The 17,258-nt window shown below is 45.4% G+C and overlaps 5 protein-coding genes across 5 annotated transcripts; 3 read left to right on the top strand and 2 right to left on the bottom strand.

Moving 5' to 3' along the window:
- Positions 1-120: 120 nt before the first annotated feature.
- Positions 121-4,375, bottom strand: AOL_s00006g498 (uncharacterized protein; the record flags this gene model as incomplete). The annotated part of the gene is made up of 3 exons (XM_011119807.1): positions 121-2,368; positions 2,424-3,243; positions 3,307-4,375. 3 exons carry the CDS (start codon positions 4,373-4,375, stop codon positions 121-123), a joined length of 4,137 nt encoding a protein of 1,378 aa, XP_011118109.1.
- Positions 4,376-7,030: 2,655 nt separating this feature from the next.
- Positions 7,031-7,848, top strand: AOL_s00006g497 (uncharacterized protein; the record flags this gene model as incomplete). Its single annotated transcript, XM_011119806.1, has 4 exons — positions 7,031-7,036; positions 7,170-7,369; positions 7,429-7,579; positions 7,672-7,848. The coding sequence occupies 4 exons, from the start codon at positions 7,031-7,033 to the stop codon at positions 7,846-7,848; spliced, it is 534 nt and encodes a 177-aa protein (XP_011118108.1).
- Positions 7,849-7,854: 6 nt separating this feature from the next.
- Positions 7,855-8,145, top strand: AOL_s00006g496 (uncharacterized protein; the record flags this gene model as incomplete). Its single annotated transcript, XM_011119805.1, has 1 exon — positions 7,855-8,145. One exon carries the CDS (start codon positions 7,855-7,857, stop codon positions 8,143-8,145), a length of 291 nt encoding a protein of 96 aa, XP_011118107.1.
- A 407-nt stretch (positions 8,146-8,552) lies between these two features.
- On the bottom strand, positions 8,553-9,107 carry AOL_s00006g495 (uncharacterized protein; the record flags this gene model as incomplete). Its single annotated transcript, XM_011119804.1, has 1 exon — positions 8,553-9,107. One exon carries the CDS (start codon positions 9,105-9,107, stop codon positions 8,553-8,555), a length of 555 nt encoding a protein of 184 aa, XP_011118106.1.
- A 3,315-nt stretch (positions 9,108-12,422) lies between these two features.
- AOL_s00006g494 (uncharacterized protein) lies at positions 12,423-16,474 on the top strand (the record flags this gene model as incomplete). Its single annotated transcript, XM_011119803.1, has 3 exons — positions 12,423-12,464; positions 12,539-12,622; positions 12,683-16,474. The coding sequence occupies 3 exons, from the start codon at positions 12,423-12,425 to the stop codon at positions 16,472-16,474; spliced, it is 3,918 nt and encodes a 1,305-aa protein (XP_011118105.1).
- Positions 16,475-17,258: the final 784 nt, after the last annotated feature.

Raw genomic sequence — 17,258 nt, 5'->3', positions numbered from 1 at the left:
AAACCTATAGTAGCTACTTTCACATCGCTTTAAATTATAGGAATTGAGAGGCAGATAAACTCGATTTCAGAACGAAGAGCCGGACGCTAACATATTAGTTTAGGAGCCTTTAGCAATTGCCTACATTTGCGCTCCCATCGCCGCATCCTTCAACAGAATTGCCACGGTCTGATACCTGTTCATTTCAGCTAGTCGTAGCGGTGTCCTGCCGTCTTCATCCTTAGACTTAATGTTCGCGCCTCTATCTATCAACAGCCTTACCACCGCCTCACGCCCATTTTTTGCGGCTAGCGCTAATGGTGTCTGGCCATCTTGGTTCCTAGCCTCTAGATCCACACCCTTGTCTATCAATAGTACTGCAACCTCTTCACATCCTGTCTCGGCGGTCAGGCATAAAGGAGTAGCACCATCTTCGTCCCTAGCATCGGCATTTGCGCCCGCCTCTAGTAATAGTTTGACCACCATGTCCCATCCTACTCCTGCTGCCCGACATAATGGAGTCTGGCCGAATTCATTTTCAGTTTCCAGATCTGCGCCCTTGCTGATAAGTAGTCTTACTACTTCCTCATTTCCATCTTGTGCAGCCACAGATAGCGCTGTCCGTTCCTCTCTATCCTTGGTTTCCAGACTTGCTCCCTTATCTATAAGTAACCTTGCTACCGCCTCGCGGTTTTCTTTTGCAGCCAGGCAGAGAGGTGTCATACCGTCGTCATTCTGGACCTCCAGGTCTGCACCCCTATCTATCAACAGTTTTACTATCGCCTCATACCCTCTCTCCGCAGCCAGGCATAATGCTGTTTGGCCATCCCATAGGGCCTCTAGGTTCGCACCTTTATCCATCAATAACCTTACTACTTCCTCACTCCCTTGCTCCGAAGCCAGTGACAGCGGCGTTTGACCGCAACCATCTTCGGTCTCTAGATTTGCGCCTCCATCCATCAGGAGGCTCAATACCTCGTGATGTTCTTCGAATGCGGCTATATATAATGGGGTTTGGTCGCGTTTATCCGTAGCTTCCAGATTTGCGCCCTTGTTTATTAGCAACTCCACCATTGCTTTGCGGTTGTGTAGCGTAGCTAGTATTAATATAGTTTGGCCGTCGTTATCCTGAACCTCCAGATTGGCGCCTTTATCTATCAGAAACCTCGCCATTGCTTCATGCCCTTCCTCTATCGCTAAACCTAATGGTGTTCGACCGTCTTTGTTTTTGGCTTCTAGATCTGCACCTTTTTCTATCAGAAGTTCCAGCACAGTCTGTCGCCCATATAACACGGCTAATAATAATGGCGTTCGGCCGCTCCTATCCTTGACTTCCAAATCTGCGCCTCCGTCTATTAGTAGCTCTATCGCCTCTTCGCGTTCGTGTACTACTGCCAGCAATAACGGCGTTCGGTTACTTTTGTCCTTGGCTTCCAGATCTGCGCCTCTGTTTATCAAAAACTTCACCACTGCTGCCTGGCCCGATGCCACGGCAAGTGATAGTGGTGTTCGGCCGTCTCCATCTTTAATCTCCATATTTATAGGCGGTTTCGCTTTCACCTGCCCCGATGTCTTAACTGGAGGTAGCGAATCTGTCTGGTCGTCCCCGCCCTTAACATCTATAACCGCTTCCTTGTCAAGCATACCTACAACAGATTCGTACACTCCAGCGTATGCCGCGAGGTGTACTCCCGTCCATCCTTCGAATTTTTCGATATCGTAGGATTCTATGGGAGCTGTCATCGCCTGGCTGCAAGCCAGTACTGCATTTCTGCTCTCGAGAAATGTCATTACCAACGGAGTATTCCCAATGAGGGATATGCGGACGTGGTATCCCCAGTGGTTTGCTGCATAATCATAAAGAGGGTTTGATTGTAACCTCGCTTCCAGATCCTCGTCATTTCGAGTCGGGCCTTCCTTCATGAAAATATCGTGGGATAAATAGGTAACACATGTTTCCGCAATATTCCTATCGGCTTCGGAAAACCATCTTGTCCACGTCCGTTCAAAATACTCCTGCGTTGTGTAATGCACCAGCCGAATTACTTGGCTTTCTTCGTCAACCATCACTAATCCGGCGCAGACGGAAGCCATTTTCATATTCTCGGGGCAATTCTCTTCGTCGATTTTTGATTCATTAACTTCGACCCCAAGTGCGTGCCGTAGTTCTGCGGTATTGATCGGTCTCTTTGCGCGGATGATCCACCATAGGACACGATATGCTAGGTCTTTGAAATCATCGCTTTGGGCCTCAATTCTTGCCATGGCGTCTTCGTAAGCATTGTCGTATGCTTTTTCGCCCGCTGAAAGGGTTTTCAACGCGCTTCTCATTTTCTTGAGTGACGTTTTGGTTTTTATGGCTTCAAAGTGAAGTTGTGCGAGAAGGAACCTACTAGCCGTCAATGGAACGTTGGTCTGTGGTGAAATCGAGAGAGAAAACTTACATTCCATCAACGACGTTTGTAATCTCGTCTTTGATCTCTTCACGGCAATCTATTAACAACTGTTCCCCAGAGCTTGATATCTGAGCCTCCAAAAAGTTTCGCACGTCCTCCTTGTGTGCACGGACCTCGAGTACCTCGGCATCGACGCTATCGAATTTCTTCATAATCTCCGGGAGAGCCCTAGAGGTTATAAAGAGGTTTGTACCACAATTTGATTGAAGTTGAAAAAGCTTTGAAAGGAAAATCTCGCGGCAGTTATTCGATGTCTGGCATTCGTCAAGAGCATCAACGATGATGAAGACTCTCTCATACTCTTTGGATACAGACTGGAGAGCTCTGAAGATATCGTCAATTGATGGCCGCATACGCTTTTCGGTGTTACGTTGATACATTTCTTTCACAGCTTCTGGCAGATCTGCTTGGGTCGATGTTAAGGCTAGTTGCTTTAGCAGACTTGCGAGTAAGCTTTGGATTTTTTGTTCATCTTTTCTTCTGAAATTGCAATAGATATACGCGAGACCAATTTTCAATTTGGAAAACCGGGTGGTCAGGTCGTCAACGACGATTGACGTAAGGATGGTCTTTCCTGCTCCAGGAATTCCTGGGCAAAATAGTACTCTCTTTCTGGTGTCTGCGGTGAGCCAATTCTTGTACCCCGTAGAGTTTAACAGCCACTCGCCGGTTCCCTGCTGTCTTTGATTCAAGTAGTCGGTTTGCTGACTAGTGTAGTCAATCGGTGTAAGCCAGTCAAGGACCTCAAGGTCATCCTTTCTATCTAATCTATAATGCACTTTTTCAATTTTCTCTTCAATCCTGGCAACTATTGCAATATTAGAAACTAAAAAATGTATTTACAATCAACGCCAATCAGGACTTGACGTACCACTCTTAATTATATCCTTCACCGGGCCTACTCCGTCGACATCGCTGGCAGGCACATATCCCAGAAGCTCCTTCGCAAACGCCGCAGCCACAGCGGCGGAATGTTCCTGCCAAACTTTATTCTTGTGCGAGTCCGCATAATCGCATATACCCCGGATAACGATACACGGAAAATTGTGTAGAAGCCCTGCTGCCTCCATTTCCACACAGAGCACTTGGCCACCAAGAGCTTTATTGAGATCGTCTCGAAACTTGGCGTCTTTGATAACTTGGTTTCCGGACGCGATTAGGCCGAAGTGAACTCGCATGTCTCTGGCCTTCCTCTTCACTATCTTTGACTTATCGCAATGCCGGCAGGTGTCCTCCTCTTCATCTTCCTCCTCATCCTCCTCTTCCTCTTCATCATCACTCCCCTCCTCATCTCCCTCGTCCACTTCACCCGCATCTTCAGGTTTATCTCTGTGGTCATAACTTGACTTGAACAAAACATCTTCAAATGACTCCAACTTTACATACTTCGTAAGTTTCGGAAACTTGACTATCATTTGCTCCAAGTATTCCGATACCTTAGACCCGCTCAGCTCTTGTTCCGTCTCTAACCTCCCCAAAGCCGTCAAAATGAAGTTTGGAGGATTATTAAGCGCTCCGGTCCTCTCGAATTCACCGCCTCGAGTCGTCTTCCCAAAATCCCATTGGACTACCCCCGGAAACGGACCTGTAGGCGTTCCAACTACCACGTCACCAAGCCTAATTTTCCCTTTATTCGGAATACCACCACCGATACCAACCATAAGGCCAAACTTAATATTTGGAAAAGCATGAATCATATGTAACGCAACACCGGCGGCGGAAACGGTACCAATTTTGCCTTTCGGCAGGCACGCGATAACAATATTATGTACCCCAATGGACCCCAATGCGTAAGAGTTATCGTCGCGTGACTGCGCGGGATGTGGAAGGTTCTCATGTCTCTCGTCCAGCATCGCTATGGCCGCCGTTTGCTCCTTGGGAAGCGCGCAGACCCATCCTATCGTGTACTCATTATGAGATTTTTGAGTCTTTGCCGCCATTTTGAATCGGCAAAGGTAGAGGGTTTTTGTTTTATCTTGCAGAGTTAATGAACCTCGTTGTTGCGTTGGTATGTTGTATATTGGCGTGGTTTTATGGGGGGGCCTTCGGTAGTGTTATTTTTGTCTCATCCAAGCTCTTTTGTGGAACGGATTTTCTCAAGCGAGGGATCAGTGAGAAGGTATTTGAGGACACTTTATCTACCCCGCATCAGATTTTAGCTCAGGCTTGGCGAGGCGCAGGATATCTAGGATGCATATGCAGAATTGAATATGACTGATCATGTTCTCGTAAAACTGAGATTCTCAGGTACCAAATTGCGCACAACAGAAATGAGACAACTGCAGCTAGGAGATAGGTAAAGGGGCTTGAGAATATATTCGTGTGATGCTATCAAGAATAATTTTTGATCAATTGAAGCGGGTGATACAAACGTATACAACATTCTTTTCGCTGCACGCACGCCATCTGGTTTACGGTTTTTTGTTTAGCAATTTTATGTAGAGAGGACACTCGATCGATGATCAAAGTAATGGCTTTATCCTGGTGTAACATATGCATCGGTCGCCTAAACAGGGGTCCCGGTAATCCCAGATCTCTCGTATCTTCTTTCTATTTTTTGGTCTTTAATTGGATACAAACGGATTGAATTAATTCTGGTTTACGAGATAAGATAGTATTGGAGCACGAGGGCAGCTTGTTAAAATCCTGAATGAAAAAAAAGTATATATGGTGCGGTGCTTTTTGGTTGCTCGTTCAGTAAATATGGGGATTGGGCGGAGTCAAAGTTGGTTTCTGAGGCTGTGCACTGCCAAGACTCGTGGAAAGAGCAAAGTTGTGTGTAACCCAGACCGTGTTGGGTTAGCTGTCAGTGTAGCCAATCAGCCTCTTGAATGGCAGAATGCCAAGCCGAGCCGCGTTTGGATTTTGTTGGTCCCGTTGGATTTTGTCTTCTTTTTTGTGTTTGTCTCACTAGGGCGGGATGAGCATCCCCAGACGTCACGATCTGTCTGATATGCAGACTTACCCAGCCCGTTAACTAGGACCGGGTTGAGAGCATGCTATGTACCTAGGTAGTTAAGTAAGTTTTGACGATATTTCTTGATGAGTAAACCATTGTTTCTCGTTATAGTTTGTGGAGCAGATTCTTTTCGTAATTCGTAACCTAATTCTGAACAGTTGCGAGCCGACTTACAAGGCCTGGTCCTATCATTCAATTGATCAATCTGGCCCAACACCCTCCCATTCGTCTATGCGGATACAGCAATCGGAGGAGGATTGGGCAAGGCGCCCGACCCAAAAATAAATTATCTTCCCAAAACCCCTCATGGAGATGCTAACTCGAATAAATTTCAGTGTTTTTATTCAACCGCTTATTTAGTTGTTACTGTGCTTGCTAAGGAGTTTTTTCCTTAACAACTGATCTAGTTGTTGGGTTATCACTGTGGCGACTGGTGGACAGTTGTTTATTTGTTGGTAGGTAGTTGGACGGTTGGCTAGGTACCTACCTATTTAGGTGGTTTGATTGTTATTGGGTGTATTGGTAGTTAGATCGGCGGCTAACCAGTGGATATATCGGTAGTTAGGTACGAGACCAGGTACGAGGTAGTTTACTAGTACTTAAGTATGTAGTCAGTATCTTATTAGCAAGCACGTTGGCAGCTGGGTAGGTGGTTTAGTAGTTGGGTAAACGGTTTAATAGTTAGCCGGTGTGCTGGTAGTTAGGCAGGTAGCTTAATGCGTGTCCAAGCGTTTTAAAAGAAGAGTAAGGAGGTAGTCTCGTGATCTGATAGATAATTTCATAGCACATGTTCTAGGTATAAATGTGGCCAGTACAATCGATCTCGTAAACAGTTTAGGTTAGTTGAAGCAAGCTTATCTCATAAAGCACAACTTAAAAATTTAATGCAAGTGTTCTAGTTTCGAAACCCTTTCTACTAGAGTACTTAATACGTCTTGGTTTTGAAACCGTTCACCCTGGCCTATATATATTGATTAAAATGACAGGCAAGACACTCTAAAGTGAAGAACAGGTATATCAAGGACGGGAATCAAAACGGAAAGATTTATGCCCAAGTCGAGTTAATGGTCCATATTCATGCACCGGTAATTTGACTATTCATTCTTAGCGCTATAATATCATGATGGAAACATTTTGGGACGATCTAATCGAAATCTCATAATAAATAATCAAAGATCAATGTATGATATCTGTCACATATAAATAGCCCTCTTTTCCCACCCAACAAATTCCCATCTTCATATTCCGTTTCCTTCTTCTTGCATCACCTCCGACCTTCTACTCCAAGTCCACTTCCATTCCTACCCCACCACCAACTTCTAGCATCTGGCTCCAAGGATTCTCATGTTTATTTTAATCTTCTTTCTTACATAACTTTCGCGTTCTGGGGAAACTTTTCCACCAAAAAAAATATTTTTATAGCCCCTTTAACGGGGAGACTCCACGATAGAAGTTGCGATGGATCCCAAAGGCTTTTTCGAGAATCTGAAGGTTCTAAAGCTCTCGAGCTACGATATCCTCCCTATGACCATTCCCACGGTCGTGACGTTGTTTTTGGGAGTCATTTCGGCAGATTTCCTAGATACTACGGGCTGGTATGCCGGGCAGTAGCAGGCAACGTCTGCTACCCCAGATCATGTATGTTCGCACCATATAGCTGTTAGCGCGTTTGCTAGCTACTATCTAGCCCTCATTACTAAACAGTACTTTTATCACTCGTCACCAAATGAACGAGGCTTTTCACCAGACTAATACTAACTCGTGTTTGACTCTAGGCCAAGACCAACGAGTTCCTAAAAGAGCACCGCCGCCATTCCCCTAAAGGGCCATCGGACCTCTCTGAGCTCGAGAGAAACTCTAAATTGCTACAGAGTTTCCAATCCGATATTTCTGGGCAACCCCCAGAAGGAACCGACCTCCATCAACCAGCTTTGCCGGCTGAGGGGTTTATGGTCGACCTGGGGCCCCACACTAAGTTAGTGTATTTTCTCTCTTAAACAATGTTGATAGCTTGACTAACGTCCCTAATTTTAGGACCCACGCCATCAACGACAGCAGAAAGGACTCGAATGCTAAGTATTGTGCTGCTGCCATATCGATGGCGAGTATCACATCTTTAGTGGCTATCCTAAATCGGCTTCTTGGGTTTATCGTTGAGAGTCGACAGGGCAGTGTCGAAATTTGGGTACAATTTCCCAACGTACTTGAATAGAATTTCAACTATAAATAAAGCTTCGGTCGAGATTTGCTAATGAAAATGGGAGGCAATATATGCAGGCCGCATCGATAATCATCGAAGCAGATCGAACAGATATCAAAAACGAGAAGGAAGAGGGCGAAAAGAGGCGTAAAAATGAAGGTGCCAATGCGAAAAGAATTCTTGGACTCAGCGAAGCTATTGGGAAGGTGGCTGAGAGAGTAAGCGATGCAGCGAAGCGGGAGAAGAACCAGTAGGGTGAGATGCTTTCAATGCTGCAGAAAATCGAGAAACTCGCAGCTGAAGGAAGGTTGAGAGAAGATAATATGCAAGAAATAATTAGCGGCTTCAAGGAAGCTATGCAAGAGGGGATTGAGAAAGAGGAGCGGGTGTTTATGGAGCTTCATGGTATCCGGGTACTGTTGGGAGAAAGGATGGGGGGAGAAGTCGAGGACGGAGAAGAAGAAGACTTTCAAGAGAAAAAAGAAGGGAAAAAAGAGGTAGACAGGGAGAAGAAGAAAGGGGAAGAGGCTGGGGCAGAACAAGTAGAATAGGAAGAAGAAGAAGAAAGTGAGGCGAGGGGATAAAGGGGCGAGTGGGAGAAGGAGAAGGGCGATGTGTTTCCCTGTGCCGTCGTTGCTACTACTATTACTACCTCCTTATTGATGAAATACACTATCTTGAATTTGGTTTCCGGTACCTAATCTTTCTGATTTATACCCCTAGCCCTATAGTTCCCCCTTTTCTTAGCCAGCGGTTTGGCCTGGAAAGCACTCAAAATACAAGTGTGCTTATGATGTTTCTACGGGGATAGTAGAGGATAGCTTTGGGATCGAGAAAGCCTTAGGGTTCAATCTTTCGGGCGCCTAAATAACAATGCCTCATGAACAGAGTTGGTTCGTGGTACTGGGCTTAAGTTGACGCGCCGTGACAACTGATCCAAATTCATAACATGAACAAGCTAATCGTCTTTCTTCTTATGATCCGGGGTTTCCTGAGGGACTTTAGGGGCCATGCACCAGAAACATTTCCAGCTACGCAAAAAGCTTTCCCTCCAAGTCGGTAGATAGTATCCATTTTTGATGTCATCATGTAGTAAAGATGGAATAGAAGGTGTATCCGCTTGAGCAGCGCTAAAAAGCATTCTGAAGGAATATGTCCACAGAGGCCCGTCGTCACCAGCATATACCGTCTCCCATATCACGTCTTCTTCGCTAAGATCTTTGATGGGGCTGACGTCAGTCTCATCGCCATCCGTGCCAGTGAATTCGATGTAGACCTTCGTCTTGGGGTTGTATAGTCCAGCCACATCTCCTAAATCAATGATTCGTCGGATGGTTTTGTCATTGTGCTCTTTGAAGTCGGAGGCGGACGAAGTTCTAAAAGAATAATGCCTAACGGAGCCGTTCTCGTGGCAAAAGTCCCACCACCTTATACGTCCGATGCGGAAGACGAGGGTGTGCGGGCTTGGGGCCGGAGGGGAGGTGCTGGGCCACGGGTAGTATATTCTCGGCATGCCCGCGAGTATAGCAGTTGAGCTGGTAGCCGTGGTTTTAACTTTGCAAGCCTTTGATTGTTGAGAATGGGACCTTGTATCACGGTCCTTTGGTATTCGAGATGCTAGTGATTCTGCAGGGGTGGAGGGTGAGGGCTGGTACTGTTGTTGGTTGCGGGACTGCAGTGTGTGGTTTGGATGTCTATTCCGTAGTGTTTGGCAAAATTTAATATTTCGTCGTGAGAGAGTTAATTACTTACGCAAGTAATTCTAAGTCAAAAGATCGGCACTGAGACAAGGGTATACTAAGTACTAGTAAGGACACACTTCTGGATCGGAGCATACTTGAGTCTTCTATTAGAACTTAACAGGTATACTTAGCTACCCATATAGCGATGTCACGTGATTAGTCGCCAACGGAATACTACTAATATTAATAGGTAATATTCCACATCTTTCTTTCTAACTACTGCAGCCTACAAGCTTTCCACTCTAATAAGCCCATCAGACTGTATCACCGTCAGAAAATTACATTTCGTACGTCGACAAACGTACATCAAGGTACCACGAGATCTTCTCAAGATTTTAAACGCTTTATGATCGTAACGCGTGCATTCAAGAGTTGAAGGGCTATTTACAGACGTTTGCGAAACCGGAGATATCACAATCGCCCATACCAGCCGCGTGGAAGCAGTAACCTGCTCCAAAAATCAATGCACTAAAGTTTAGCCCCTCTGAAATATAGATATTAGGCGCCAACCCACACAATTCACGGGACGAGCAAGAAGCCGCAAATATTAACCTCCTTAGCAGGGGATCGAGCTCCACACACCGCGTGGCTAACTAGGACCGAAAGAGCTCGAACTAGAGCCTTGCTCGAGTTGCGACTCTTAAAAGTCCCTTCTTCTAATTAGTTGTCTATGGAAAGCCCGAGCATCGGCGTTATAGTCCAGTCTTGAGAGGACAGCTAGACCACCTTCACGGCAGTAACTACCTAGGGGGCAGAATGGGTAAGGGAATAAAAAAAGGGGGGTATTTGACTGTCCTACTACGTAGACGTTGCAACCCTGGAAGATTCAACAAAGAGCCTGGAGCTTAGACCCCGCTCTAAAACTCCCATCACTTCCAAAACGGGGTAGCGAGCTAATATTGCCACTTCAGCCGCGGAAGCGTTCATCCGAGGCTTGCCGAGAAAGTATTTAAATCTCGAGCTATCGATGGGCCATATTGGGCTCTGGTGGGAGATTATCGGTTGTCATATGGAGCAACCTTTGGATTACACGAAAGGAGCGAGGAGGTACTCGGTGCTGGGAAAACAATAATGTTTAGCAGCGATGAAGTTCATTAGCTAGGCGGCTAGAACTTTTGGCTAACGGGGAAAATATTTCCTGTTACAGCTTTTGGGAGTTGGGAAAATACTACTAATCCCTAAGCTTCACTTCCTGAGCTGATTTGCGATATAATCTAGTCCGGGTCCACGAGCTGGTCCACAAGCTGGCCTGGCGGGCGGCTTGTTGGATTATGAACTTGCAAAGACGGACTTCGAGGATTTTGCGTTGTTCGGTCTAACCTTTCAAGTCTGGGTACGAGACAACGTCTAGCATGTAAATTTCGCTCTCTTAAATCTAGCCAACTGCACTCTTGATCTATCCTCGACCGCGATACTCGAGCTCGTTACCAATACTTTGTGCCTCGAAACGAACGGTACATCGTAGAGACCAATCTATTGGATTTCGGGACTATCCCTTCCAAATCCTTGTAGCAATATCGCATATCCTAGAGAGGATATCCTCATGCACACAACAAGCGTCGTCGTTTGTCAGCAAAAACAGCCTTGCGGTCACCCTCAGTTATGTTGAGAGTTAAAGCCAACGCAGGATTGCGGCTGGAGGGCACATATGCATCTTTTACAAGATATTTAGAGAGGTTCTCTATTTCGTTTCTTTCAGATGACAAGAAGGACTGAATCGATACCATTTCTCATTGTCTGAGTCGTTTCTCATTGCAGGAAGCGATAAGAAATCAAGGATAAGCGAGCAACCTATTAAGAACTGCTCGCATTGAAGGACATGGGTATCCCAAAGAGTTTAGCTTTTGAAGGATACTTATCGATAGCTCAACGCTAACGGGATATGCACCACAGCTTGTCTTTGGACCTCCGCCCAGTCCCATCTGGAAAGGAGCTGGCTCAAACGATGTAAAAAAATCAACTTCACTTTTTTTTCCTCTTAGGGAAGTACATTAAAGACCTAGAGCTCTACTATGGCCGCAAAGTGAAGAAAGCTAGTGCGGGTGTATAATAAAGACGCCCACGGCCAAAGGTTAGGAGAACGGACGGCACACCCAATGTCTCTTATATAATTATCATCGCAAGAACTACTCATCATGATCTAACAGACCCCCCGCTATCGAAAAATATATACTTCGGAACGTTGTCTGGGACTGTTCAATATATTCAAAAAGACTATCACTTCTGGTTCGTCAACGGGGCATGCAGTGAGCCAGAACTACATGTATACATGATATCATGTTATCATGTTATCCTCGACAGCGACTATATTCAATCCCTTACAAGATACCTTTCGTAGCTTGATGAATGCACGGATTGTCTCGTCGCCAGACCCCTCAACCGTGTTGAGGATGCACGGATGCATGCGGGTAAGGTTGCACAAAGGATGTAGTTCATTGAACCCTGGCAGATATGTTGATAGCACTCCCTTTGGCTCCCAATTCTTCGATGGACGAATAAAGATTGTAATAACTGAGGATCTTGGACGCTGATGTTCGTTTGGTTACCGGAATGGCTCGCGCAGGCTGACACGTATGCCTTGACTTCAACCCACATGCACGTATACTATATATCCACACAACAACACTTAATATACACAGTTAACTTTGACCCGTTAGTCAGAATGTAAAATATTTAATTGATCCAATTTCGTACTGGATATTCTCGTACCTGGATTAGCTCAAGACCAGCCCAAGTCTATAAAGCAAGCCTTTGAACAATCTGCCCTTTTCTATTTTGTGTTGTCGAAGCCAACGTCTGGATACGAGACTAAGTCTGCCCCTAACTAGCAACCAGAGATCCCGCATGCCCTAAAACCGATTCACGCTATGTGTTGCGATAATTCTTGATAATCGATCACGGTGCACCGCCTTCAGACGAACAGTCTACACAGATTGCCAATTGGTACTCAGCGTTGAAGGTGACCCTCTAAATCTTTCGCAACATTAAAATAGTAATTCTAATGACTCTAACCATTTTTTAGCCGACTAAATAGTACATCCAAGCCCTAATCCAAGCCTAAAGATTCGTAGATTTAAGTGATCGCAATGTCGGGTAGCAGCTATCCTGGGGGGGTTCCTCCAGCGCTAGTGCTACTACGTCAGCAAGAACCGAGGCGAGAACTTCGTCTCCTTCCTCGAAGGTTGATGATACTTCCGTAAAGCTGGCGGATGATTCAGAACCTTTTACGTTAGGCTCTGATCAACAATTAGAAGAGGTAGAAAGTGAAGGAGAGAAGTCTGAGAAAGTAAACAAGCCCCATCAATGTCGAGACCTTGTATAGAATGTGTCTAATAATTTTTTATAGGATAATCTTTGGTCTTTGATGAAAACTATTAGGGACCTTGGGGCGACTGTACTTCCATATGTTAAACACACCATCGACTCTGAGGGCGGCGAGCCGGCTTTGCTTAGTGACGACCCTGGCACTTGCGACTCAGATGATCAAGCTGAGACTTCGACGAAGCCCAACTGCCCAGCTCTTCCATCTTCTGATCTTCTTTCTTGCGCGAGAGATGCGGATATCCTAAGAAACTTCGCCAAGCCCCCGAAAACTCTAGACTCGCAGCTGGAACACTTCCATGAAATAGATCTTGGTGGTCTCATATTCGTTTCAGCTTTCGTCGATATGGAATTGCAGGGGCTGTACGAAGTCGTCCTCCATCTGGAGGCTGTGCCTAAGTCGGAAACCGGTATCCCGGAGGCTAGACTTCTCGGTTACATATACTACTTTATATTTACGCGAACAGGCCTTGTCGAAGACCTTGACAAGGCAATCGATATGAATATGGTAGCTATAACAGGCGCGGACGCCAAAAAACTGGCCTACTTCCCCTGTTGGAAAAATATCGTTGTCATGTTGTTGAAAAAATACAATTGCACGCACTCCTTGTCGGACCTTGAACAGGCGATATTTAGGGCTCAAGGTTTGGGGAAGCTAGAGCTTTGGGAAGGCCGACAACGTGACGCTGAACTACAAGACCTGATAAAGATGCTTAAGTTCAGAGCATTGGAAAATGCGTTAGAAGCAATACTCCAGGATGGAGACTTTGAGTTTGTTTTAAGAGAGAGGCAGAGAGTACTCTTTTTGTGCCAATTACAAGTCAGCGTCGATGTTATTGAACGATATATGCAGAACTTCGAAGAAAGCAACAACGCCGCAGCCCTACAGCTCGCCATCAGCGCAAGTGAACAGTTCTTTGCTATTGACCTTTCTAAAGGGATTGAAGACCCTGGATTCTCGTACTCGCTCGGGCGGGGGGCCCTACACTACCTCATACTGCCGATCAAAACTCGATACCAACAAACGAACAACCCGCGAGACTTCCAGGCGGCTATCGATGCGTACCAGGCAGCATTTTCCTACTCTTCTCAGGAGGATAAGGGAATACTGTTATACTACCAGGCATTCCTTTTTTACGATAGATTCCAAAACACAGGAGACCTATCCGACCTTCAGATAGCGATAGATAGGAGCCAGGGAGCCAGGGAGCTAATACCTGATTGTGACGAGCGTAAAAATGAAGTTTTACACCTATTGTCTGCTCTCTTACTGATCAGAAGGGGTAAAATTGGGAGTCTAAAAGATTGCGACGCAGTAGTCGAACTTAAACTACAAGCTCTGGAAAATATGCCTCCGAATTCCCAGGGGCTGGAATTGATGGCGAAACAGCTCTTGGCAGTCTCTCGACATGTCCAAAGATATGGACGTTATGACAAATCCGAGAATGTTCAAAAGGCTATTGAAGCTGCGTTGGAAGGTTCAAGATCTGGAAGCGTTGCGAGGCCTTCACCCAATGGTCTGGATGATCAACGATACGACGCTCAATCTCATGACCAAACTTTGAACAACACTCTTGTCGACATGCACGACTTTCTCACAACACCCAACTATTCTCAGAACTTAAATCTTGAGGAGTTGCAGACATACATCCAGAAGCAAACTGCTCTGCGGGAATTGCTTGCCGCAAATGCACAAAAGAAGTTTCGTAACTGGAGTAGTAACTTTTACCAAGTTCCATATGCTCTCAGTAGCAGAAAGCTCGCCGAACTATTCTGCCAGAGGTACTCGAAAACCAACAATCGGGAAGATTTAGACGAGGCTATCGATCGGTCAAGGGAGGCGCTGATGGCGGTACATGAGGGCCATCAATTGAGGGGAAGTTTCACCTTGTCGCATGCGAGGTTTTTGGAATTCAGGTTTGGACATAGGCTGAACGAAGAAAAATGCACCGACGACAAGGGCTCACTTGGCGTCCTAGACTCATTTCTCGGGATCCTAAATGACCTCGCTTCGGCCTGCCGTTATTATCAAGAAGTAGCATTGCTTTCATCAGCAGGAATTAGTGAACGCATCCTTGCAGCTATTCATGTATCATACTTGTTCATGATCGGGGGTAACCTGGATGAAGCCGTGCGCTTTGCTGAGTTGAGCGCGAAGCTTTTTCCTTTGATGCCGTCTCGCCAATTGGATCAGCGGGAACAACAAATACATATCGGGAAGCATTCTTGGGTGGCCTCTTGTTCTGCTAGTTTTACTCTCTTCAGTGGAGGGGGTGCATATAACGCGATTCGGGTTTTGGAACTGGGCCGGGGAGCCATAACAGGTCTAAGATTGGAAATGAGATCTGATTTGACGGAGCTAAAGCTATACCACCCTGAGATGGCGGCTCAATTCGAAAAGTTTCGAGAAATACTCGACTCACCACTCTCCATTTCAGCTAATCCTAAATTTGTCGATGACAATCAAACTTCTAGCGTAGATGAAACCCGCCTTCAAGAACTTCGTCACCGTACTAATATTGAACTCAACAAGCTTATCGACCAAATCAGACTCCTGCCAAATTTTGGTAACTTCTTGCTTCTTCCTGAGGAACACCAATTGAGGATAGCGGCGAATTCAGGGCCCATGATTATTATTAACGTCAGTTGGTTCTCTTCAGAAGCGATACTCATTGAAACGGCTTCTATACGATCGATTGATCTTCCGAAGCTGAATAAATCCGACTTGGACAAAAAGATCAAGGTTTTTAAAGCAGCCCTATCTACAAATGGAACTAGTGAGATCCTAGGAATTCTGATGTGGCTTTGGAATGTGGCTGCGGGTCCTATCCTTGATAGTTTAGGATTTATTGCCCCACCATCAGAGGGCAACGATTGGCCTCACGTCTGGTGGATTCCGACTGGAAAATTGAGCTTGTTACCTATCCATGCAGCAGGCCACCACCTCGGTCAAAATTCAACAGATACCGTTATCGATAGGGCGATATCCTCCTATTGTTCATCCATCAAATCGCTTCTATACTCCCGTCAGAACGACTGGCAAGCCAACCCAGAAACAGGATCGGTCAAAAGTTTACTAGTAGCAATGGACGAGACCCCTGGTCATTCAAGCTTAAGGTTTGTTAGGGACGAGATAGATATGCTTCAAGGTCTTTTTCATCATCCTCATCCAATCGAAAGTATAAGACTTGATCAGCCCTGTCGATATGACGTCTTGAACTCCATTAACGATTGCTCAATCTTTCACTTTGCCGGGCATGGACAATCCGACGCTCAAGATCCCTCACAAAGCTCTTTATTGACCAAAGACTGGGCAAATAAACCGCTAACGGCCGAAGATCTAACGAAATTAGACTTCAGGAGAAACTCGAGCGCTCCTTGGTTGGCATATCTATCGGCATGTTCAACGGGCAATAATAGCGCAAAAAAGTTATATGATGAAGGTCTACATCTCGTAACTTCATTTCAACTCGCCGGTTTCAGGCATGTGGTCGGAACGCTCTGGGAAGTATCGGATGAATATTGTGTCGACGCTGCCAAAGCGATATATGAAACGATCCTTGGAAGAGAAATTGGGAATGATTTAGGAGTCGCGTTGGGCGTGCACAAAGCTTCGAGACTTCTTCGAGATCGCGCATATTTACGCGATAGACAAAGGCATGCCGCATTTGAAGAAGAAGAAGAAGTCCGTGGTAAAGGAAAGGGGAGAGCGCAAGAGGATTTAAGGCGTGTACGGCCCTTTGGCTACCCAGAACCGGACAAAATGGAGATTAACAGCCCTCTGATATGGGCTGCTTACGTTCATGTCGGAGCATAGCTTACGGCGGCTATATAACTCGATCAAAATCTGTTTTTGACAGACTTACACGCTGCCACCCTTCATATTTTACATTATATATATGATTAAGCTCTTCTTATTTTGTCAAGTTCGAACATATTTTTTTTCGTTTTCTGTTTTGGTTGTTGCCTGGTAATTTAGCACTTCATGGAAAGTTTTATAGCGACAAAAATGTAGTAAATAGAATAATAAACATCTACCCTAAAGAATACATGAATCCAGACGACCGTATTAAACTTCTGACTTCAATAGAAAAATTCAAACGACCAATCAAGGCAGCTTCAAAAGCCCGGCTTATGCCCCTTTTGAAGACCAAATGGTCGAAGGAATGAATGCTCAAGCATCGGCTTATTAATTAGTCCTAAGTTTCTTCTTTCATTCTCCACGCCCGTTAACGCGTTTTCTATATTCGCGCAAAAATAGGTAGAGATCGTACGAATATGAATCAACTGATTAGGCTTCAAGGCATTCTAATGATAGTTACCGTGGCAATTTCCTGAATCACGCGAGCTTGATGGTGATATAGATGCCTTCGCCCCTTTACCCGCGGCAGGTGTGTGACTTCCCCGAATGTTTCGACTTTACAGCTTTCAAGCCCACAAATCTAGGTATAAATATTACAAACAACGGTTCAGGACTAGCCGAAAGCGAGCAAGTAGATATTAGAAGAACTTTTAGCTTAAAGTCGGGTACTTTTGTTGGCTTGGGACTAACGAAAATCCAAGTTTAGTTGTTAAGGTTCCCGTCTAATCGAATGTGGCTA

This window comes from Orbilia oligospora (genome assembly GCF_000225545.1).
Source record: "Orbilia oligospora ATCC 24927 unplaced genomic scaffold scaffold00006, whole genome shotgun sequence".
Lineage (NCBI taxonomy): Eukaryota > Fungi > Ascomycota > Orbiliomycetes > Orbiliales > Orbiliaceae > Orbilia > Orbilia oligospora.
This window is presented reverse-complemented; position numbering and strand designations above follow the sequence as displayed.